General features: G+C 40.4%; 1 protein-coding gene across 1 annotated transcript in view; it reads right to left on the reverse strand.

Annotated features, from left to right (window-relative positions):
- The window catches only part of ZFPM2 (zinc finger protein, FOG family member 2), a 456,010-nt gene that overhangs the window by 180,026 nt on the left and 254,158 nt on the right, over positions 1-21,826 (reverse strand). The window contains exon 5 of the mRNA XM_088442586.1: positions 16,073-16,184. Coding sequence (XP_088298712.1) covers positions 16,073-16,184 — 112 coding nt within the window. The remainder of the gene's footprint in view (positions 1-16,072; positions 16,185-21,826) is intronic.

A 21,826-nucleotide genomic window follows, 5' to 3' on the forward strand; every position in this document is an offset into this window, starting at 1 on the left:
TGTCCAATCTCCCCATATCCATTCTTCAGTGGCGCAAATGGTGTAATTGAGCAGAAAGGGTAGTGGTTGCAGACATGCAATTTGCAGTACCATGTTGTCCTGCTTCACACAGGACCTCTATGGGATCAATTTACTAAAGTGAGAGTTTTGAGAAGTGGAGATGTTGCCCATAGCAACCAATCAGACTCTAGCTATTATCTTCTAGGAGGTGCTAGTTAAATGTTAAGTACAGTAGAATCTGATTGGTTGCTATGGGCAACATCTCCACTTCTAAAAACTCTCACTTTAGTAAATATGCCCCTATGATTGCCCGGCCTTTTTGACTTCTAATGGTAACATCAAAATACGGGAGTCTGATGTACATTCCGGGAGTGTAGGCAAGTGTTCTAGAATGACAGGTCAATTACTAAACTGATATAAATCAGTATTTCATTATAAAGGAAAATGGTGGAGATAGTACTTTCTACCAATCAGCTTATCACAGAATCAATACTGGGTCAATAATACATAAGTGGAACATGTTTCTTTGGGACATATAGTAGGGTGTCATCTGTTAACCCTGGTAATACAGAGTATGTAACGAATCTGTACTGGCCCATGTCCATTCTTTTACAGAGAGTGTGGCGCAGTTAAGAGCTTTTGATCCAATCAATGCACCACGAGACAGGGCATCGATTGATCAACTTCGCTATGGGGCTGTGAACGAATATCAGCGAGTCCAGGGGTACCGAAAGTGCAACATACAGTGACTCCTGTTGCGAGGAGACTCGTGGCTCAGAGGATTTAGCCCTAAGAGTCAAACACGACTTACAGTATGCATACTTAAAATAGTATTTCTGTTGGTCATTAGTAACTGGATGGACCAATAGAATAAACTGCAATCAGAGACCATCTATGATTTGGAGCAATGAATTAGATGTTTGCCTTCAATTAGTTCCAACAAGCAACTTTTACCCATGCACTTTTTCTTTCAAAAATGTTCACCATCTTATGATTCAATATTGAAATGTATTTTGCTATATTAATATATGATTAGGTAGATGCAAAACAAAAATTAATCATTTCATTAAAATAAAATAAATAAAACTAGCTTAGGAAATAATAAAATAAGCATCCAAAGACTTGTCCAGAGTATGGAAGCAGCTATATCGCTTGTGTCAATTGCAACTTTAGGTGAGTAACAGTACCTTGTGTGTGTGTGTGTGTTTGCGTATGTGTGGTTGTGTATATACTGTATATATATATATATATATATATATATATATATAGATAGATATATATATACACCCACATACAGTATATACACACACACACACATAGCTACTGGACATCCTCTGGACATTTCTTAACAAACGATCAATAATTCAATAGGCTTCTAGAAGCCCCTCGCCCCCCGTTTCTGGAGACTGCCAATTAGCGTCCATTGGCACAGGAGGCTGAGATTTTGGACGAGTGCTTTGAAGCCTGTGTCATGTCAACAGATTACTGCCACTCTTCAATTTGAGACGTCACCTATCTTTTGCAACATAACCGAATTGCCTGAGACATTTTCTAAAACATGTTGGTTATTGCAGCCTGGTGTTATCCTGTGGTGCTGTGCAATCAATTACTGTTATACCACCATCATTAATAATTTCCTTAATGAAAATGATTCTGTTGATCTCCGCTGTATTTTAATTATCAGAGTTAAGCATAATTACATTGCAGCTCTGAGCTGGCATGTACACTCCTTTAGGGCGCAATTTTGTTTTAACACACTGATAATGTAATTTTACATTGTGTCAGTTGTTTAGTTATTATCCAGTCGTACAATTCCGCTGTATTCCTGATAACAGATAATAACCTTAGTACCTACCATATCCTGAAGTCATTTAAAAAGCAATATTGGAATTTCTTAACTAGCTAACTTAATCGTCTTATGAATGTATAATTCCCATTGCTAAATATTTGTACCGACACCCTGTTTTAATAATGCCTCTAAACGCAGGTAACTATACGTGTAATGAGAAAGAGGAGATAATTACATTTCTTTGCACAAACACGTCTATTCTTCAATAACAATACCATATTTTGTTCCTGGAAATTTCTGCAGTTGGTGGATGTTTTATTTTATCTACAGAAATGTCTGACAAATTCCTGGATACATTAGTTCCTTTTATACAGCTGGGGGCTCGCCAAGGTCATTATGCAATGGTACTGATCGTATTTTAGACCAAGCAGGACCAGTGTTAAAATTGAGGATGGTGGTTTAAAGGACTTAAAGGTAGGGATGGTTGTATGAAGACAGAAAGTAAATGTAGGTAGAGGGAGATTGGGTATAATGAAAATAAAATGTTCATAAATCCAGTAAATTGAGTCACTATAATTAAAAATTGGATGTGAAACAAAATAAGACAATGCTACAATGTGGAGATGAAGATTATAACAGATAAAGGACAATAGTCTTATAGGTCACGGCTTACAACGCTAATTTTCAGCATTCAGATTAGGGATGTGCAGGCTCGGATAGGTTCGAGTTTGCACGTTGAGTTCGGATTTTTCCCTCCAAAAAAACGGAACTCAGAAAGAGGCAAAACGTCATTTTGCATGGACGAACATCATCATTCCTGGACTTTTGACCAGGAATGATGATGTTCATCCATGCAAGATGACGTTTTGCCTCTTTCTGAGTTACTTTTTTTTGGAGGGAAAAATCCGAACTCAACGTGCAAACTCGAACCTATCCGAGCCTGCACATCCCTAATTCAGATATTTTCTAGTATCATTCAGGAATAATTTTATGATATAGATGTGACTTCAATTAAGCTATAAAACTTGTCTATTTTACACATTTCATGGGCATGGGCGTTGAGAATACGGGGGGGGGAGGTTAATAAAGTATCCAGGTTCAGGCTTGTCTGGAGGTTCGTCTAGGGCCTAGTATTCACCACACGTACAGTATGAACACACCCAACCGATTACTGGTGCTAAACAGATCTCTTGGCAGTACTGTCCACACACTGCGATTGGCCTGAGTGAGGGGAAGGGAATAGCTACCAAATATAGGGCAAATCTGAATATATTAGGGTGAATCAGCCAATGAATGAACATTGTCAGGTTTAATACAGTCATCTTAAATTTTAGTGCATACAATCTTGCGGTGCGTATACACTAGACGATGTGCTCACAATGCGATATTGTGAGCGATTTCCCTTGAACTCTCCCCAGCACTCCAAGACACAATATGGTGCTAAAAAGTTTCCAATCTAACCAACGACCTGTCGTGCATCCTTAACGATTCCCAGTGCGTCATGTACGAGATTGGGAGGTTTTTGCCTGCTGTAGGCAAGATCTGAAGATGCGACGTACGACCCGCGGGTACGCGCATCGGCACCGTGATCGTGAGTGGGCACTCACAATTTGGACATATTTTAGACGATTTGTCGTTCCGTTAAGTCGAAAACGAGCGAATCATGCAAAGTAACATCTAGTGTGTATACACATTAGATCCGATCTATTGACTGTTTTATTGATGTAAGTCATATTATTCATTCACTCTACTTGTCTGTTCATTTGCCGGCATTGTGCGTTCATTCAATGGTAATTTCTACACCTCTCCTGTTTAATGGTTGTAAGATTCTAACTATTCCTTAAATGTTTAAACAAAAAAATTATTTTAAAAGTATACATAGTAATAATAATAGCACATGTCTCAAAATAGCTTTTATGTTGTATCTTCTACTGTACATAGACCATCCCCTTAAATATGGGAATTCCCTTAACTGGTCATTCACTGGACAATTCACATTATTATTATTATTATTATTATTATTATTATTATTATTATTATTATTCAAATGTTTTTATTGGATGAAAAACATCAGTTTTGTAAACATTTTAGTAAATCCCCACAACATATAAAGAGGAAATTCTAATTTAGTAAAGACATACTTGCCTACCCTCCCGATTTGGTCGGGAGCCTCCCGAAAATCGGGTGCCGCTCCCGACCTCCCGGGAAGGCAGGCAATTCTCCCGGCCCCGGCGATGTGTCCGGACCCCCCCACGCTTTTAAATAGAAACCCCGGCAGCAGGGGGGCCGGTAACGCGATTCGCGCTGAATCGCGTCATCGTGGCTCCGCCCCCGGCTGCACAATGCCATTAATCACGGCATTGTGAAGAGGGGGGCGGAGCCACGATGACGCGTTCACGCGGTCACACCCGCATGCTCCGCCCCCAACGCCGCGTCATGTGCCGGGCCTGCCCCCTTTGGCCGCGTCACGCCCCCAGCCCTGTAAGTCCGACAGCTCCCTCCCGGAAGGAGGGGGCTAAATGTCGGCATGCATGAGTAAAGAGATACTGACCAACCCTATGCAACATGGCAAACAATGATTTGTATTGAGGCCAATTAGTTCGAAATTCTGTAATAATTAACAAATGCATTTGAAGCCATTGGGCCCTAGGCAACATACTGGTTTGTATAATGGATGATACGGCTCTGCCAGTCCCTCCAGAATGTGTAGATCAGTGGTGTCAAACTCGGGCCCTTCAGCTGCCGTGGAACTACACATCCAAGCATGCACTGCCAGAGTTTTGCTATTAGAGCATGCTAAAACTGTGGCACGGCATGCTGGGATTTGTAGTCCTACAGCAGCTGGAGGGCCCGAGTTTGACACCCCTGGTGTAGATGGTAGATACCCTTTAAGATTTAAAACATGCTCATATTTTTTTATTTAACTAAGGGCTAAACCATGTATTAGCTGTTATCATTTACCATGAATGACAGCATTTCAAATCATGTGACATGTATCCGTTTTAACACAGGTTTCCAGCATTGATTACAACCTCAATTTTCCCAGCACTGTATTATATACATATAACTTAGGTTTTGGAAACCAGAGCACGACTGATTTTTATTTTATTTTATGTTTGTATTGTGATGTAATATGTAACATTCTCCTCAGATGTCTTTCTCCTGAGATGGCAATTGAAATATGTTGTAACATTGCAAACACATTGAGCTTTCCATTCTATGATTAAAGGTGAGGGGTCACCGGAGAGAGGAGCTAGAATGTTAAAACTCCATCAGCAGTTCCCCTGTACCACAGCTTGGAAGTGAATATTTTACTGTGATATGATTTTTTTCCCAGAAAAATTTACTTTTGATGATTTGGTAAAATGTATTAAAATTCAGTCAATTCATCAGCTGTTTATCATTGTTATCTATGCCAAAATTCAATATGATAATATGTTTTTGTTTACGTCCTCCAGAGTAGTCTGTGACTATTATAGAATTTGTCTGAATATAAATTCTTTACCGATGTATTGTTGTTTTTTAATAATAAAAACATTATTGAAAAAAAATCAGTTAATAGTAAAACATTTGATATATTAAAATAGTCAAATATATGATATGCATAATCTTGTTTAAAACGACATAACAATTTATCAAACATCATAATTTGGTCCCGTATCTATTATTTTGATCTACTGAATTGGACGTGTCGCAGGCATTTTGTAATATTCAGCCCATAAACTAGCGAAATCACCAAGACATTTGTAGTAACAGCAGTGGATGTGGTTTTTTGTGTATATTTGAATATCAAGGTCACTTTTGTGTATTATGGTCCAAGAAATAAGATTGGTCTGGGAATAATTTCTGTGACTCACGGTTCCGTTTTGGAAACAAAGGAAGTCATTGCTTTTGACAACAATTGGCCTAGTATTAATTAGGTGGAATATCCTGTATAATATTGGTTATCAGCTATGGCTACCAATCACATGCTGTCTTATTTGGCTCACACACCAATCCGATGCTACCCTCTCTGGCACGGAACACCGTTACCTCTTATCGATATTCACTGGCTGGGTGTACAGTCAACATTTACTATGTTGACATTCATAACATCGATACCCAAATGTTGACAGTTGTTGACAGTTATGCTCATGGTTGCAATGTCGACATCTAACATCTAACATGTCAACATCTGGACAGTCTCAACATGGACAAAATGTTGACGTATGAAAAAGTTAGGGTTAGGTTTAGATGTTAAGGTTAGGATTAGGGTTATGAATACCTGAAAACTGGATTGTCGACACTGTCGAAACTGGATTGTCGACACTGTGACCATGTCAACGGTTCACCATGGTCACTGCCGACCTAATATACCGAGTCCGCTACCTCAAACTATCAACCACAATGAACAACATATTACTAGAAAAATTATAATTTTGATGTTATGAGAGATCTGCGTGGACCCCCGTGTTTCGGTTTTGGTTTTGTATCTGGATTTATCTTCGTGTTTTAGTTTTGGATTCGGATAAAAATAGAAACAGCTAAAATTTCCGAATCCAAAACCCGAGTTCGGTCTTTAAAATCTGAGTTCCGAACCGGGAACAGATCCGAACTCGGTTTGAACCGGGAAAGTGAATCCGGTTCTACTCGGAACCCCTAAATTCGGGTGTGTTCTGATTTCAGAAATCGGGACCTGCACATCTCTATTTGTTATACATTGTAAAAGTACTTAAGTTTAATATTTACACAAAATAATGAACAATAAATTATAATGATTTCATTTAAATATGGTAAAAAATGAATTCCCTTCTATTTATGAACACTACTTTTTTTTAAAAGAGGTAACTTAGGTAGGATTAAGCAGATTGCTCTACAGTTTTAAGCCATTATGTTATACAGGCTTCAGGCCTCTAACGGCGAAGGCTGCAGAAAGCGCCTAAGATTATAACCATGCTTACAGAACTGATATATAACTATATAGCTATTCAAAGAAAGAACCAGGCAGCTTTAGAACAGCATACAACCCCTGCCTTGCTTTACAAGACAGCACTGTTTTTTTTTTGTTTGTGCACAAATACTGTAAATGGTTAACTTCAGCTCTATGAATAATAAGTCTGGTTATTGTAACTCAGGTCATCTAAGAGCAGAGAGCATTGAAGGAGATACACCGAGCTGTAGTATCTGAGATAAACGCAGATAGCTCCCAGCCGACAGCATTTTCTCTTTTGTGCGCATTCCCGCACAACAAATGTTATGTTTTACAGAACCTGACATACGTTATTTAAATGCAAATTGATGCTGTGTATTTATATATTTAATATTTCATTTAGCAGTTTCAAAGACTTGTGAAGGTTAAAAAGAAATCTACTTCTGAGTGTATAAAATGTAATGATTAAAAGAACAACTTGTAATTGTTTCGAGGAAGTTTTCTGAAAGTCTTTGATGTTCCGATTAATGTTTAGGATGTAAATAATTTGATATAAATGCCTGTTTGCTTAAATTCTTGGTTTTTTTTTTTATTCTTTACAGCAGTCAGTAGGTTGCCTTGGAAAAAAAAAGAAAACATATTTCATCTCAGTGTGCGCGTTTGGCTGGGAACCTAGACGGAAATGTGTAAAATCGTAATATATTCTGTGAAATCTACAAAGAGGCAATCAAAGTCACTTTAAGGCACAGCTAAGACTTGTCTTGGCTAACAATAGGCAATATTACCATAAGGGACCTGTGTACTATGCACAGTGCTTATACTCTGATGTTTGTGTTCCCTAATAACTTAATTTATTGCAATATTATGTCACATGAAAGCCAGAGCCATTTGCAATATTCTTTTTCAGTTTTATGGTCAGAATTCACCAAACAAAACTATTTGTCATCCAGGTATCACAGGTTGAATGATAACTATGATTAGTATGCTGTCTCCTCCCTGTTTGACTCTGCGCGTTTTTCTCTTTTGTGTCCACCCGTATCCCCTTGTGCGAGCAGGGCCCTCTCCCTTCTGTCATCTCTGCATATTTATGCTAACTGCTCACTGTGCTAATCACACTGTTACACAAATTAATACTTTTCATTTGTTTCCTTTCTAAAAATAGTCATACATTACTAATTTGAGGTCAAGAAAAACTAAAATGATTTCAGAATGTTTTTTACTAGCTCTATTTTTTGAGCTACACTACTTGCACTATACTGTATGTACATTAGTAATATAGTCATAGTGAAAAGCTATTTTAAAATAATCTGATATTTTCCTGATAGAAAATAAATAACAGTTGTTTTAATTCAATCAATGACAAATAAGAACACAAAACTAAACAAACATACACCATAGGAAACAATCATACAGCATAGGAAAGTACTATCTAATATAGTGGCCTATTCATGGAGGTGCTTTCTCTTTGCTTGTCGCTTGTACTCCTCTTCTGGGGCATTTCTTGTCACTGCCCAACAGTAGTGATCACCTCCCCTGATATCTTTGTTCCATTGCTGAAATGTCTTGGTGGAATCGCTCACTATGCTTGTCACTCAGTGCACCACAGTTATCTTGTGTGGGTAATCCCGTGAATCGCATATATTTGAATAGGGGAGGGGACAAATAACTGGTTCATTTAATTGGGTCATTAGGCCCCGCCCCCTCTGCACGGAACGCAGATTGCTGGTAAGATTCTCTCCATTCTGCCCACTTCACTAGGAATACCCCTACATCATCATACATGGGCTATATCTCGGAACTCAGAGCTAACAGAGAGTTTTAATTGTCATATACATTCTTTGCATGCTGAAATCAATTAGAAGTAACTATTTTCACATCGGAACCTTTTCATTGTTGTGCAGTGTTATCTATTTACAGTATGTGAAACTGTTAACTTATTTGAACCAGTCAGTACTGTAAAATATTGTCAACGGTATTCCCTCTGTTCGCCGCTATTGAACACAGACACCCCCCCCACACACTCACGCACATTTTATTTAAAGATACATATATATATACTGTATATACTGTGTACATATATCTATCTATCCATACATATATATATATATATATATATATATATATACAACAGATGTGTCTTACCTCAGTGCACTACAAGTCATGTTAAACATAACTTGTGAGCGCCATGCAACTCGGTAACGCCAAGTATCTTTTCGTGCTTCTTACCATTAATTCCATCTTATTTGCAAAGTGATGTGAATAGGACGCTTGAGCCACTTCTGCTGATTAAAATGATATGCAGCATGCTGCCTATATTCTGTGTGAGACTGCAGGTGTATCTGCATATGGTACAGCGTCAGCAGTTATGACACTGTAACATAGCAATTTGCATGCAGAAATGCAATAATAATAGTAATAATAATATTATTAATAATAATAATAATAATAAAGACACAATGGTGTTCATTAGTAATGTAATGACCATACCGACCTTAACAAACACTGACTTTGCAGTTAATACAATGTTAAATGCAAAATGTATTAGCTTTCCCTTTTTTAAATGAATAAGCAATATTAACCACTATGTAATAAAGGCTCACTGTTATACTTTCAAATGATATAATGCATAAAAATGTAAAGTAAGAAATTGATGAACGCAAGTTAATTACATTTTAGATACCCCAGCCCATGAAACAGTAGAACCATTTTGAGGACCTCCACATGACAAGAAATACAGTCTCCATGTCTGTTTCTGTAAGAGATGATTCTCTAGTCACGACGGGCTGCAGAATTCTGTTCTGATATGACAGAAACACGGGGTATGGCTCAATGAACTAAGATGGGGTAAGCGTGACTCTACAAGTTTGGAGGAGGTAGGCTTGGTTCTACAAGTTAGGATAAGGTAGACTTGGCTCTACAAGTTGGGAGGATATACTGTAGGCCTTGCTCTACAAGTTGCGAGTAGGGATGGCTGGCTGTATAAATTTGGTAGAGGTAGGCTTGGTTTTACAACATGGAAGGAGTCAGGCTTGGTTCTACAAATTAGAAGATTGGCTTGGTTCTATAAGCTAGGAGAAAGTAGAATTTTATATATGAGTTGGGAGGAGGTAGAATTGGCTTTAAGAGCTGGAATTAGATAGACTTGACTCTGCAAGTTTGGCGTAGGTTTGCTTGACTCTACATGTTAGGTGGAGGCACAATTGGTTCAATAAGTTAGAAGCAGATAGTCTTGTTTCTACATGTTAAGAGGAGGTAGGAATGGCTCTATGAGTTTTGAGGAAGTAGGCTTGGATCTATGAGTTGGGAAGATGTATAGTAGGCGTGGCTCTGTTAGTTGGAAGAAAGAAGGCTTGGTTCTATTAGTTGGGATGAGGATCGCTTGGCTCTAGGAGTTGGGAGGATGTAGATTAGGCTTGGCTCTGTTAGTTTTAAGGAATAAGGCTTGGCTTTATTAGTTGAGAGGAAGTAGGGTTGCTTCCATTAGCTGGTGAGGATGTTAGCTGGTTTATACAAATTAGGGCTTGTTAGGCTTGATTCTACAAGGTGGGAGTAGTCAAGCTTGGCTGTACTAGTTGGCAGGATGTAAGCTTGGCTTTACAAGATAGGAGGTAGTAGGCTTGGTTATACAAGTTGGGAGGAGGTATGCTTAGTTCTACAGGTTGGGAGGGGGTATACTTGGTTCTGTGGGAGTAAAAAGGATTTGTTCTACAGTTGAAAGGAGGTAGCTCTGTGACTTTAAAGGAGGAAGGCTTGGCTCTACAAGTTAGGAGAAGGTAGGCTTGGTTCTATGAGTTCAGAGGAGGTAGGCTTGGCTCTATGCATTCGGAGGGGGAAGTCTTGCTTCTACAAGTTCATTGCAGTAAAAATTTAGTTCTACAAGTTTGGGCTACGTAGGCTTGGTTCTATAAAGTGGGTTGAGGTGGGATGGGTTCTACATGTTAGGTTGTGGCAAGCTTGGTTCTACGAGTTTCATGGAAGAGATTTAAAATTAAACCTTCTGACTAGAGTTTCTCTATAATAATAACAAAGTAAACCAATGTTACTGTAATTATACTCTTTGGTTATTATATTCATGCCCCTTTATTTAAATGGGGATCCAGGTGACGACATATCTGTATGTGGAACCAATGCTGCTAGATATGCTTGTATGTAATTGTGGCTGTAAGTAATTGTATTAATTAAAGGGTTAATATAAGATTGATTTTATATGCTGTTGGTGGGTATCAGTCACAGTACCCAAAACAGATTCACACAAACACTGTCAGAGATTTGTGGACCTCCCTGCCTCTTCAGGGGCCTGCACACTGGCCTCTGGGCACACTGGGCTCTATTTCTGCCAGAGTCTTACTTAAGGTGAGTACACACTAAGCAAAATTTTGGATGATTTGACGATTTCCGACAGATCGGAACCACAAATCGTCCAGTGTGTACACACTATCGCTTGCTCCCACGAGTCGCTTGTCACGTCTTTTGGTCGGCCCTACGTGCTGCTGAGGATGTTTTTTCACCACATCGTGCAGTATGTACGCTCTACCAAACAACCAGGCGATATGTAAACATTAAATAGTTAACGATCTAACCACCAAACGATGCACAATATATCATTCCGTCGTCTGTAATATTGCACAATGTGTATGCACTATATCGTTTGTTCAGGAGTTCAATCATTTGTTTGGGAGGAAATCGTTGACAATATCGCATCGTTTGTACATCGTCTAATGTGTACCCAGCTTCAGACTGTCTCCTCTGGTAGCCTAACTGGTCTGCCTCATCAGCCTCGCCTGGGCTCTGTACACAAGGCAGCCTCACCTGGGCTCTGTACACAAGGCAGCCTCACCTGGGCTCTGTACACAAGGCAGCCTCACCTGGGCTCTGTACACAAGGCAGCCTCACCTGGGCTCTGTACACAAGGCAGTCCTTTTTCCTCCCTGTGTCGATGTCTGATGACAAAACGCATAGTGACGTGGCTTGGTGATCTGATTGTATGTGGAGAAGCTATTCCCGGAGAAGTTCCTGGAGACGTTCGGGTTACCAGCTGGGTGAATACTCCCACTATCACACTATCAGCTATATCCATTATACTTGCGGTGATTATAACCGCATGCTCTGGTATGCACGCTGCTTTTAGACTTTGTGTGGATTGCAATAAATTTATTTGATTTCATGCACAATTTTGTGCTTTTATTTTTTATATATATATATATATTAGGGATGTGCAGGCTCGGTTCTACTCGGTTCCGTTCGTTTTTTTTTCCCAAATCTTATTGGGTTTCAGCTGTCACGAGTTTTGGATAGCCAATAAGATTCGGTAAAAAAAACGAACGGAACCGAGTAGAACCGAGCCTGCACATCCCTAATATATATATATATATATATATATATATATATATATAGTCCCAAAACTGCCGGCACTCAGCGCTGTCAGCGTGCACCTGGCCCAGGTGCTAATGTTAATTGTAGTCCATATCATCCAAAAGAACACAGCACTCCATGGGCTCCTTACAAATGTCACATAGCAGTGTCTTTAAAGACACTGCTATGTGTCATTTGTATGGAGCCCGTGGAGTGCTGTGTTCTTTTGGATGATATATATATATATATATATATATCTATATATATATAGATCCAAAAAGTCTGTACTCTCCTCTGATCCACAAAGTTGGGGTGCTCAATTAATGACCATTTCAAAGTCCAAATATATCAAATAATGAAAAAATTGACACTCACCAGATAATGACAAAGTAGAAAAGTTTTCTTTACCACTCATAACGAGTTTCATGTGCATAGAGTCAACATTTCGGTCCGATCACGGACCTTCCTCAGGACACAGCAACAGATACAAACAGGTAAACAGCCAACAGCCAGCTTGGGAGGGGGTATACTTGGAGAGTAATTCAGTTTGATAACATTAGTTTCATATCAATCAACAGAATATGTAAGGATGCCAAATCTAAACATGTCACATACCGTATGCAACAAACTGTTTGACCAGCTGGGATACGTTTAAGATGGCAGCGGTCACTATGCCGACCGCCGGCATCTGGACTACAGAATCCCGGTGTGGGTTAACTAACCTACGCCGGGACACCGGCGCCTGGCATCCTGATCGAAGGGATGCCGGGCGCCGAGCGCGGACAGCCGCGGGGGGGAGGGTTAGGTTTAAGGTTCCCGGGGGGGACTTAGGGCTAGGCACCTCCCCGAGTGGTTAGGGTGGGGCTAAGGGGAGGGAGGGTTAGGGTTAGGCTCCCCCGGGGGAAGGTTAGGGTTAGGCACTCCCCTGGGGGACTTAGGTTTAAGCAGCGGGGAAAGGGGGGGTTAGGTTTGGGCACTTAGAGGGGGGATTTGGGTTAGGCATGTGGGGGGAGGTTAGGGTTAGGGAGTATAGTTAGGTTAGTTCATACATAACTTACAGACGATCGGGCAGCCAGCGGTATTTCATACCGAATGCCTTTAGCTTGGTAAATTTCAGCCACAGTGGATCCTCACTGCCACATACATGGGCCCACAAGGACAATCAATTATTTAATTAATATGGGAACAATTTTGCCTGATGCAGAGTTAACCAAAAATTGATCGTATTTTACTATTGAAAAAGTTGAATGCAAAAATATCATATGCAGAGCACAACATGGGTGCCGGTAGGCAACAATAGTAAATACGGGCGATTCACGTCAGGCACACGTCACAGACACTTAGGATATACTTGAAACCATGTTGTAAGTTGATTTAAGTTTGCTTACACCCACTTACAAAAGCTTAATCAATGCCCAAATGATGAAAGAAGTTGAACCACAAATCAATGCCAGAGGACCATCTTCATCATCCATTATTTGCACCCATTAATAATACAGCTTTCCCAGGCCCTATATGCATCTTTTACCCGGTCTGCACATGTTCTCAACTGTGCGAAAAAGCCCTTGCAGATATTATCATAAATTACACAATGTCCTTCACACTGTCATGTGCCCCTTATTCAGACCCAGATGGGGCGTAAATGGCACAGCTATGCAATTCTGCATTGGGCCATACGATCTCATGCAAGATGCAAAATACACTGCACCAAATGGAGATTCAGCATCCACTCCTAACTAGCTGGATTAGCACTAGTTATATCAGATAGTAGTTCTATAGCCTAGGTAGTCTGGGAAAGGTACATGAGATATTACCAAGTGAGACCTAGTCAATATGCAATGCACTTATATAAACACAGTGAACCTGCACACACAGTGAATCCAAATCAATAAAACACATTCACGTAACATTTTCTCATTCTACAGCATCTATCATAAGACACTATTCTATATTTAGAATAAAGTACTGGTGAGTGGTTATCAGATTATTTTCTTGTCATCTTGGATTAACCATATTGAACACATTGGGATCTAATTCTGGTGCTCCGCCCCCTTAGCATGTTGTAACAGTAGAGAGTAACTAGTCACAAACTAAGGAGCATATTCCTGGGAGGGCGAAATGCGTTATTGCCGGCAAAAACGCTGGCCGTAGTGATCATTCTCATTTTGGACAATGCATATAGGGCCTGATTCAAGGTGTATGCTAACATGACGTCATGCCCATATGCGCGCAATTGGAAGTACTGTGCATGCATTGGAGTCGCACTGTGCACGCATCCCGATGGTTATCGCAGAATAAATTAGGATGCAGGGAATGAGGACTTTAGTGGGCATTACAGGGAGGTAACAGGGAAGTGGCTTGTGAGATGCTGGTGTGTCGCTTGACAGCAGCAGCATCTAAAGACGCAGAACTGCTTGGATAGGACACCATGTTCAGATTGAGAGATTGCGCCTGCCATAGGGCTTACGCAAGTTTTGGTGGTGCGTCCAATGGTGCACCGATGGACTAATGGTCTAATAGACGCACTGAGACGTATTTGCACTGCTGCAAGTGGGCGTCTCACATTGTACAAAATCGGCATAATCACACAGACACGTCCACCACTGAGTCAGCCGCATAGTGTCTCACCACAGGCACTACAACTTTTTAAAGCCATCAATAACTATAATCGCGGTACATTACCGGTATTGCCGCAATACCTGCTCTGTTATGGCCATTTCAGGTGGGTCATAGCAGAATGATGCCAAATCTTTATTCAGATTATTATGATTTAATGCATAAAGACTTTCAAAACATTTTGTCAACTTTGAAAAACATTTTTTAATGTATTTTTTTCTAAAAACTACGGTAAGTGTAACGGAAACACTTTCAGATCCACAGTACATGCAAGAGCCGACAAGATGACTAACCCATGTGCATGACTACAGAGACCGGCCGTAGCAGCATGTTAACTCTTAGGGTTACATTTACTGAAGCGCGGGTTTAAAGAAGTTGAGGTGTTGCCCATAGCAACCAAACTTCTTGAAGATAATAGCTAGAATCTGATTGGTTGCTATGGGCAACATTACCACTTCTATAAACCCGCACTTTAGTGAATATACCCATTAACACTTCAGACCAGTAAGGGGCAACGATACTGCAGGTGGCAATACATAATAAAAGGTATTTATAGACACAAAGGGGCTGTTAATAATAAACAGACCCCTTAACCGCTTAAAATAACAGCAGCTGCAGCAGCATCAATGACATATAGAGGTAATAATAACCACAGCAAAGAATACTAAGTAGGACAGTAATCATGTCCGCGCTCTATATAACATACAAACTCTGTATTTTATTTCTAATGAAGTGATTTGTACTGTTCAATAATATTTAATCTTAGCACTTACACTATTATATAAGTATATTTTGATGATAGCATTCATTACAAAAAAAAAAAAAAGAACATAGCAACAGTATGAAAAGTCCTAAAGGTCTGAACAATGGTATCCGGATGAAGGTTCAACAATAGATAGGTCAATACCAGATTGTCGACTTACAAAAGGTTGATGGTGCAAAAGGTCGACAGGTACAAAAGGTGGACAGGTTTGAATGGTCGACACACCAATGGTCAACACATTATATTTTTGTTTGTTTATTCAACATTTTTAAAGTTAGGGTTAGGTGTTAGGGTTAGGAATAGGGTAAGGCACTTGGGGGAGGGTTAGGGTTAGGCTGCCGGAGGGGACAGTTAGGTTTTGGCATTAGGGGGAGGTTTAGGTTTAGGCTATGGTTAGGTTTAGGCACTTGGCTGAGGGCTAGGGTTAGGCACCAGGGGGAGGGTTAAATTTAGGCACTAATGGGAGGGATAGGCTTAGATCTAAGCTAAAAAAAAAAAAAGTGTTGACCATTTTAGTGGTGACGATATGTGTGTCGACCATTGGTTCCCGCCTACCTTTTGTACCGTTGACCTTTGGCACTGTCGACCTTTTGAACAATAAAGTAATTGTATCAAAAGTAAAATGACACCAGGCCTTCTTTACCTTTGCTGTACACTATGCAGTTGTTCTTGCTATCTTCCATTCCTTGCCAGGTCACATCCAACAGCCATTTGGGCCCATCAGTCAGTATCAGCGGCACCGGAGCCTTTGTTTTCTGCGGGAAATAAAATAACCAACAGAGACCGCTTAGTTCAGCTTATAACCAAAATGAATAATTGAGATTCATATTATTAAAAATGTTGCACAAGTTGGGCATGACCAGTCCTGTGTCATCTCCTTAGAGGAAGAAGAAGAACGCGCGTCAGCCCTTTCACTGATCTCAATAGCTAAATTATCATTGGGGATATTTCCAAAAGATTCTGGATCCCAAGTCACAGATTGCCGAGATCTCCAGTGGTTTGAAATTATAAAGAGAATACAGAGGACTTTCAGAGCAGAAAAACCATGTTTTCCAAGTGAACTTTAGGTACATTGTACTTTATTATCAACAAGATCTCACTATTTCCTGAAACAGACAGGAAAGAATTCAGAGAATCAGTATCCATTTCCAATCCTTATCCGCTCTAACATTTATTTTCTAGTCGGAAATTATTCTGAATGAATAATGTAATTTTTCCCTCTCTATCTTTGCCGCCTGATGATGTACAGTTTTACTGACGCTGAAATAATAATATTGTTAATGTTTCAATATGTAGTCTCAGGACTATAAAAGACACGGAGCGAATGTATTTCAAGGCCGGGGAGGCAGAACATGACACCTCTTGTCCTTTGAAGTATAAAAAAAATATAGTGCATTTTCCATATTTTTCTCCACTGGGGATTTATTTTTCATACATAACGGGCATCATTTTTATACCCTCTTATTAAATGATGCTGCAGCTCCACATTGATATATTATTGTTTCTGTAGCATAAAGATTGTGTATACTGTTCAAGACATGTATTTATTCAGTTTAATTATTGCTGAAAGTATGACCTTGTTATTGTTCTATATCAAGCTAAGGGGTCTATTTACTATTGGTGTGTGGGTTATGTATCATAGCAGATCACAGTGATATAGAATGCATGCCTCCCAATATTATAGATCCTGGAAGAGGGACTATTCGAATGCCTTCAACGTGTGCCCCCAAAAAGGGGCGTGGCCTGCCTCATCGAAACCCCCGAGTCATCACTCTGTGGGCTGCCCCCAGAGACTCTCCTGCACCATAGAGATGCCAGGCTTCACAACCAATCATATGAAGCTGTTTCCTTTTTGGAACTCCGTTTATCACCAATGACCACTCTTCAAATACCTTTTGGCACTGGCCTAACTACTATAGATGCAAGGGGAGCAGCTGCTATGGGGGCCCAGGGCTGAGGGGGGCCTATCATCTTTGTCAAAGTTGCATGTTTTATATACATTTTTCGCCAGTGGGTGGTACATAGGGGCCCGTACAAAGTTTTGCTATGGGGCCTTTAAATACTTACTGTAGTTACGCCCCCGGCCCCTTGGTCATGTGACTAGCAAGATGGGATTTTCTAGGAGCACTATAGTCAGCAATCACATAAAACTAGACTACTACAGAATTCATCTGTGTTGTGCACTGTTGTGAACAATGCATACTTGCCTACTTTTGAAAAAGCATTTCAGGGAGATTGTGAAAGTAACACCTATGAGCGCTACGGTAAAGTGGCCGTGTACTGCTACATCTGAGAGGCGTGTCATAAAACTGACTTACATCCACATTCAAGCGAGCCCAAAAGCAGTTAATAAGATCTATTTGTTGATGGCAACACACTAAGGGCTCTATTTACTACAATCCACACTGGTAATGCAAATTGTAGTGTGATATTCAGGCAATATCACAGGGATTTACTACAAATCCCTTGCAGGGACAGAGCTTGCGAGAAAGCTCTGTCCCTGCGAATCCTCTCCACACACTAGTCACGGTAGTTTCGCAAAAAAATACCGTGACCAGTGCCCCGCACATGTGCCGAACGACCGTCGCTGCTACCCCCCCGGCGCTAAGCCCCGCCCATGTCATTAAGCCCCGCCCCAGCGATCACGGACCACCCCTCCCCCCCGCTACCCCCCGCCTCTCCCTTAATTACACTTACCTGCATGATCCGGACTCCGGTGATGTCTTCCATGTCCTCCGGTCAGGTGATATCCCATACTGCACTGGGACCCGATCACCTGATGACTGGGCCGCAGTGCAGCATGGGAGACCAGCTGACCGGAGGGAGAACATCACCACAGCCCCGACCACCGGTCCCTGGAGTCAGGTAAGTAAATTCTTTTTTCTCCTTTTTTTTTTTTTTCTTCTTTTTACAGTGTATCAGCGTGTGGTCTGTTTAGACCACACAGCTGATTACTGGGGCTGACTCCCGGCTCTGCTCTCCCCGTTAGAGCAGGGCAGGAGTCTGGTAACCGGGGGAGACCCTGGATAATGCCACCTCCAGGTGGCGTTATTATCACAGGGCTTTCCCCGGTATTTTTTCACAATTTATTTTTAGCAACTCTGGTCGGATCACATTTCCCATTACAATTATGGGAAATGCGATCTGTTTACTAAAAATAAGTGATACTTAGGGGTTGGAGTAGAATTTTACGAATTCTACTCCAATTGCCCTATAGTAACTGTAGGTGAAACTAAAATAATGTCAAAAGGGTGTGAAAACACCCTTTTTTACTTTATTTTAGCAAAAATAATGTTAATAAATAGAGCCCTAATACTCTTCAGAAAATGCATGTAGCCATAAGGATCATTGTGCCTTATAACCAATGCAGGGAAATGATACTAAAGATCCCATTTGAATGTATATATATATTTAATTTTTAATTAACCAGCTTCAAAATGGGGTTAAGGTGCAATCAGGGAGATTACTACACTCTTCAGGGAGTCAGGGAGATTGCTACTATATCAGGGAGTCTCCCTGACAATGAGGGAGAGTTGGCAAGTATGGAACAATCTATTACGGTGGACTCAACACTAGACTAATATTTGAACTATTTCATTTCCAGATTGGACAGCTGAGGAGGACAACTGCACGACTTGCACGACTAGAGTAACAACCTACACTACTAAACTCAGATATCATAACAGCACAGTGAAACTTTAATAGACACAAGACGGGAGTAGCCATCACAAATTACACATTGCATGGACTGACAGACAAACAAAAAGCAGTACTTCATCTGTTCTGTGTATTGATTCTGACATATCTGGGAAGAAAACAGTGAAAAGCTTAAACTAATGAGGACTATTCAGCCCTTAAACTTCGAAAATCTGCTGTTCAGGGAAATCCTGCACAGTCCTAGAGACCAGATTTTAACACTTTTATTTTATTTTATCTCAGAGGTAACAGTGATGCAATGCAAGTGTCTGACTACATGATCTCAGTTACTAAATGTTGGACTGTATGGGGTTTCTCGCTGCTCTGTTTTTTTTTTTTTACACTTAGATCCTTATAAGTGAGTTAATCTTATTGTCTTCAGAATAAAACCGGGCACAGCTTGTATGCTGTGCTATTTTCCCACAATAAAAGCTCCAGAATTCCAGCTCTGTTTGCATTATATACCAGTCAATGGAGAGAGCATGATCTCATACTTATTTCCATCACAGTGGGTCATGGAGCAATTTGAATATTTGGATTGTATAAAGATTATCACAGTAGTGTTGTCATCAAAGGCAGCCTTACAGACGCTGTTCATAAATCATTTTCAATAAAAAAAACAAAACAGTGAATACTATACCACAAAAAATGTTTATATTACCAAAAGAATCCAAGTTGCGGTGTATCCTGTGTCGATAATTATGAACATCAAAGTACCTTCAAATCCACATGTATTTAATAAATAAAAAAATCTATACATATATATATATATATATACATATAGATATAGATAGATAGATAGATAAAGATATGTGTGTGTTTTTGTGTATATAAGGGTGCCTACACACTAGACGACCTGCAAACGATGCAATGTTGTCAGTAATTTCCCTTCAACTCTCCCCGACAGCTCCACGGCACTCCAGGACACAATATGATTCATAAACTGTACAATCTGACCAAGGATATATCATGCACGATCTCACGATTTGCAAATCTTTAGATATGGGCTGGGCTATTTGACAAAAATGCATGCACAGAATAGTGATCCATGCATGCATCAAAAAAAATTATTGAAAGGTGTAACAGTTAAAAAAAAAACAACGTGCCCCCCCTAAAGCACAACCAGCCCCAGGCTTTTCAGAGCCAGTCCTGGTTGTGAAAATATAGGGGACAAAAGTCGTAGGGGTCCCCTGTATTTAGCACAACTAGCACTGGGCTAAGCAGGCTGGTCCTGGTTTTGGAAATACAGGGGACAAAATGAGTAGGAGTCCCCTGTATGTGTCATAACCAGCACCAAACTCTTTCTAGTGGGGTTTAATGCCACAGCCAGGGGAACCCTTTCACTGGGTCCCCCGCCCAAAGCATTACCCCCGACTGCTAGTCATCCCAGGCCGGGTTGAGGTGTGTAAAAATGTGGTGTAAAAGATTTTACAGGTGAGCTACTGGTCCCAGCAAGCCTCCTTGGAGAACCACAAGTACCAACATGCAGGGCATTACGAGCCCACTGGAAGCTGTAGTTCACTTGAAAAATAAATATTAAAATAAAGACAGTACACACACAGTGACAGTATACGTTTATTAAAACATACATGCACACTCACACTCACACATACTCACCTAGTATCTCTGTACCCATTCACGTCCACTTGTTCATTTAGAAATCCACAGATACATGTAAAAAAAAATTCCATACTCACCTATTCCTTGCCTGGATCACGTCCTCTTTGTTCCAAGTAGGCATCCTCGGTCTTCTTAAAAAAGAAAAACTAATTGTCCCAGACCACGAACACAGTACTGTCCTCTAAGGACAGTACTACCCGAATGATCGCCCAGCCACGGGATTTCTCTATAGAAATCCTGGTGCTGCGCATTCAATGGCTGAGAGAGGCGAGCCTTCTGCCTCTCAGCCAATGAGCGGCTCCCACCATTGTCTTCAATAGTGAGAACCGCTAAGTTAATTTTTTTTTAACACAGATGCATGGATGGATCTCACTGCTCCGTGCATGCATCTGTGTCAAGTGACGGCATAGCGCAGATCGGTACGACATCATTAGTGCCTAAACACTAATCGATATTCCGCAAATCTCCAGATCTTACCTAATGTAGGTAAGATCTGAAGATTAGACGGACGACCCACGGGTACGCACATTGGCATCGTTGTCGTTTGTGTACACTGCACAATTTGCACAGATATGCACGTCATTACGATGCGCCGGAATTGGCCAAATAATATCGTCTAGTGTGTACGCACCTTTAGAACACAAATACAGCGTTTGAGGGAATAATAGTGCTACACTTGGCTGTTGTGTTTATGTTGCTATACTAACTGATAGCATAACAGCTATTTGAACTAAATAATACATAAATAGCGGGAGATCAAGGTCCAGGTTATAATAGTTGATAACCAGATTTCCTCAGTAAAGTTATGAAAAAAACCTTAGTTTTTTAAGTGATATTAACTATTTATTTTGCATTATGATAATTCTAATTATCACAGGAATGTATTAAAATACGCATGCCAGGAGATTACTTACGGCAAAGCTATGTCCTGGCGAATCCCTCTCCCTGCTTCTACTGTTACAGTACAGGGGAGATACAGAACACTCTCCCTGATGTAAAATCATCATCATCGCATCTGCAGACAGGAGGGGGCCTGCATAACGCCATGTGAAGCGGGAGATGTATTTTATCAAGCCTCCTA

Source organism: Taudactylus pleione, unplaced genomic scaffold, assembly GCF_031769625.1.
Source record: "Taudactylus pleione unplaced genomic scaffold, aTauple2 ptg000314l, whole genome shotgun sequence".
Lineage (NCBI taxonomy): Eukaryota > Metazoa > Chordata > Amphibia > Anura > Myobatrachidae > Taudactylus > Taudactylus pleione.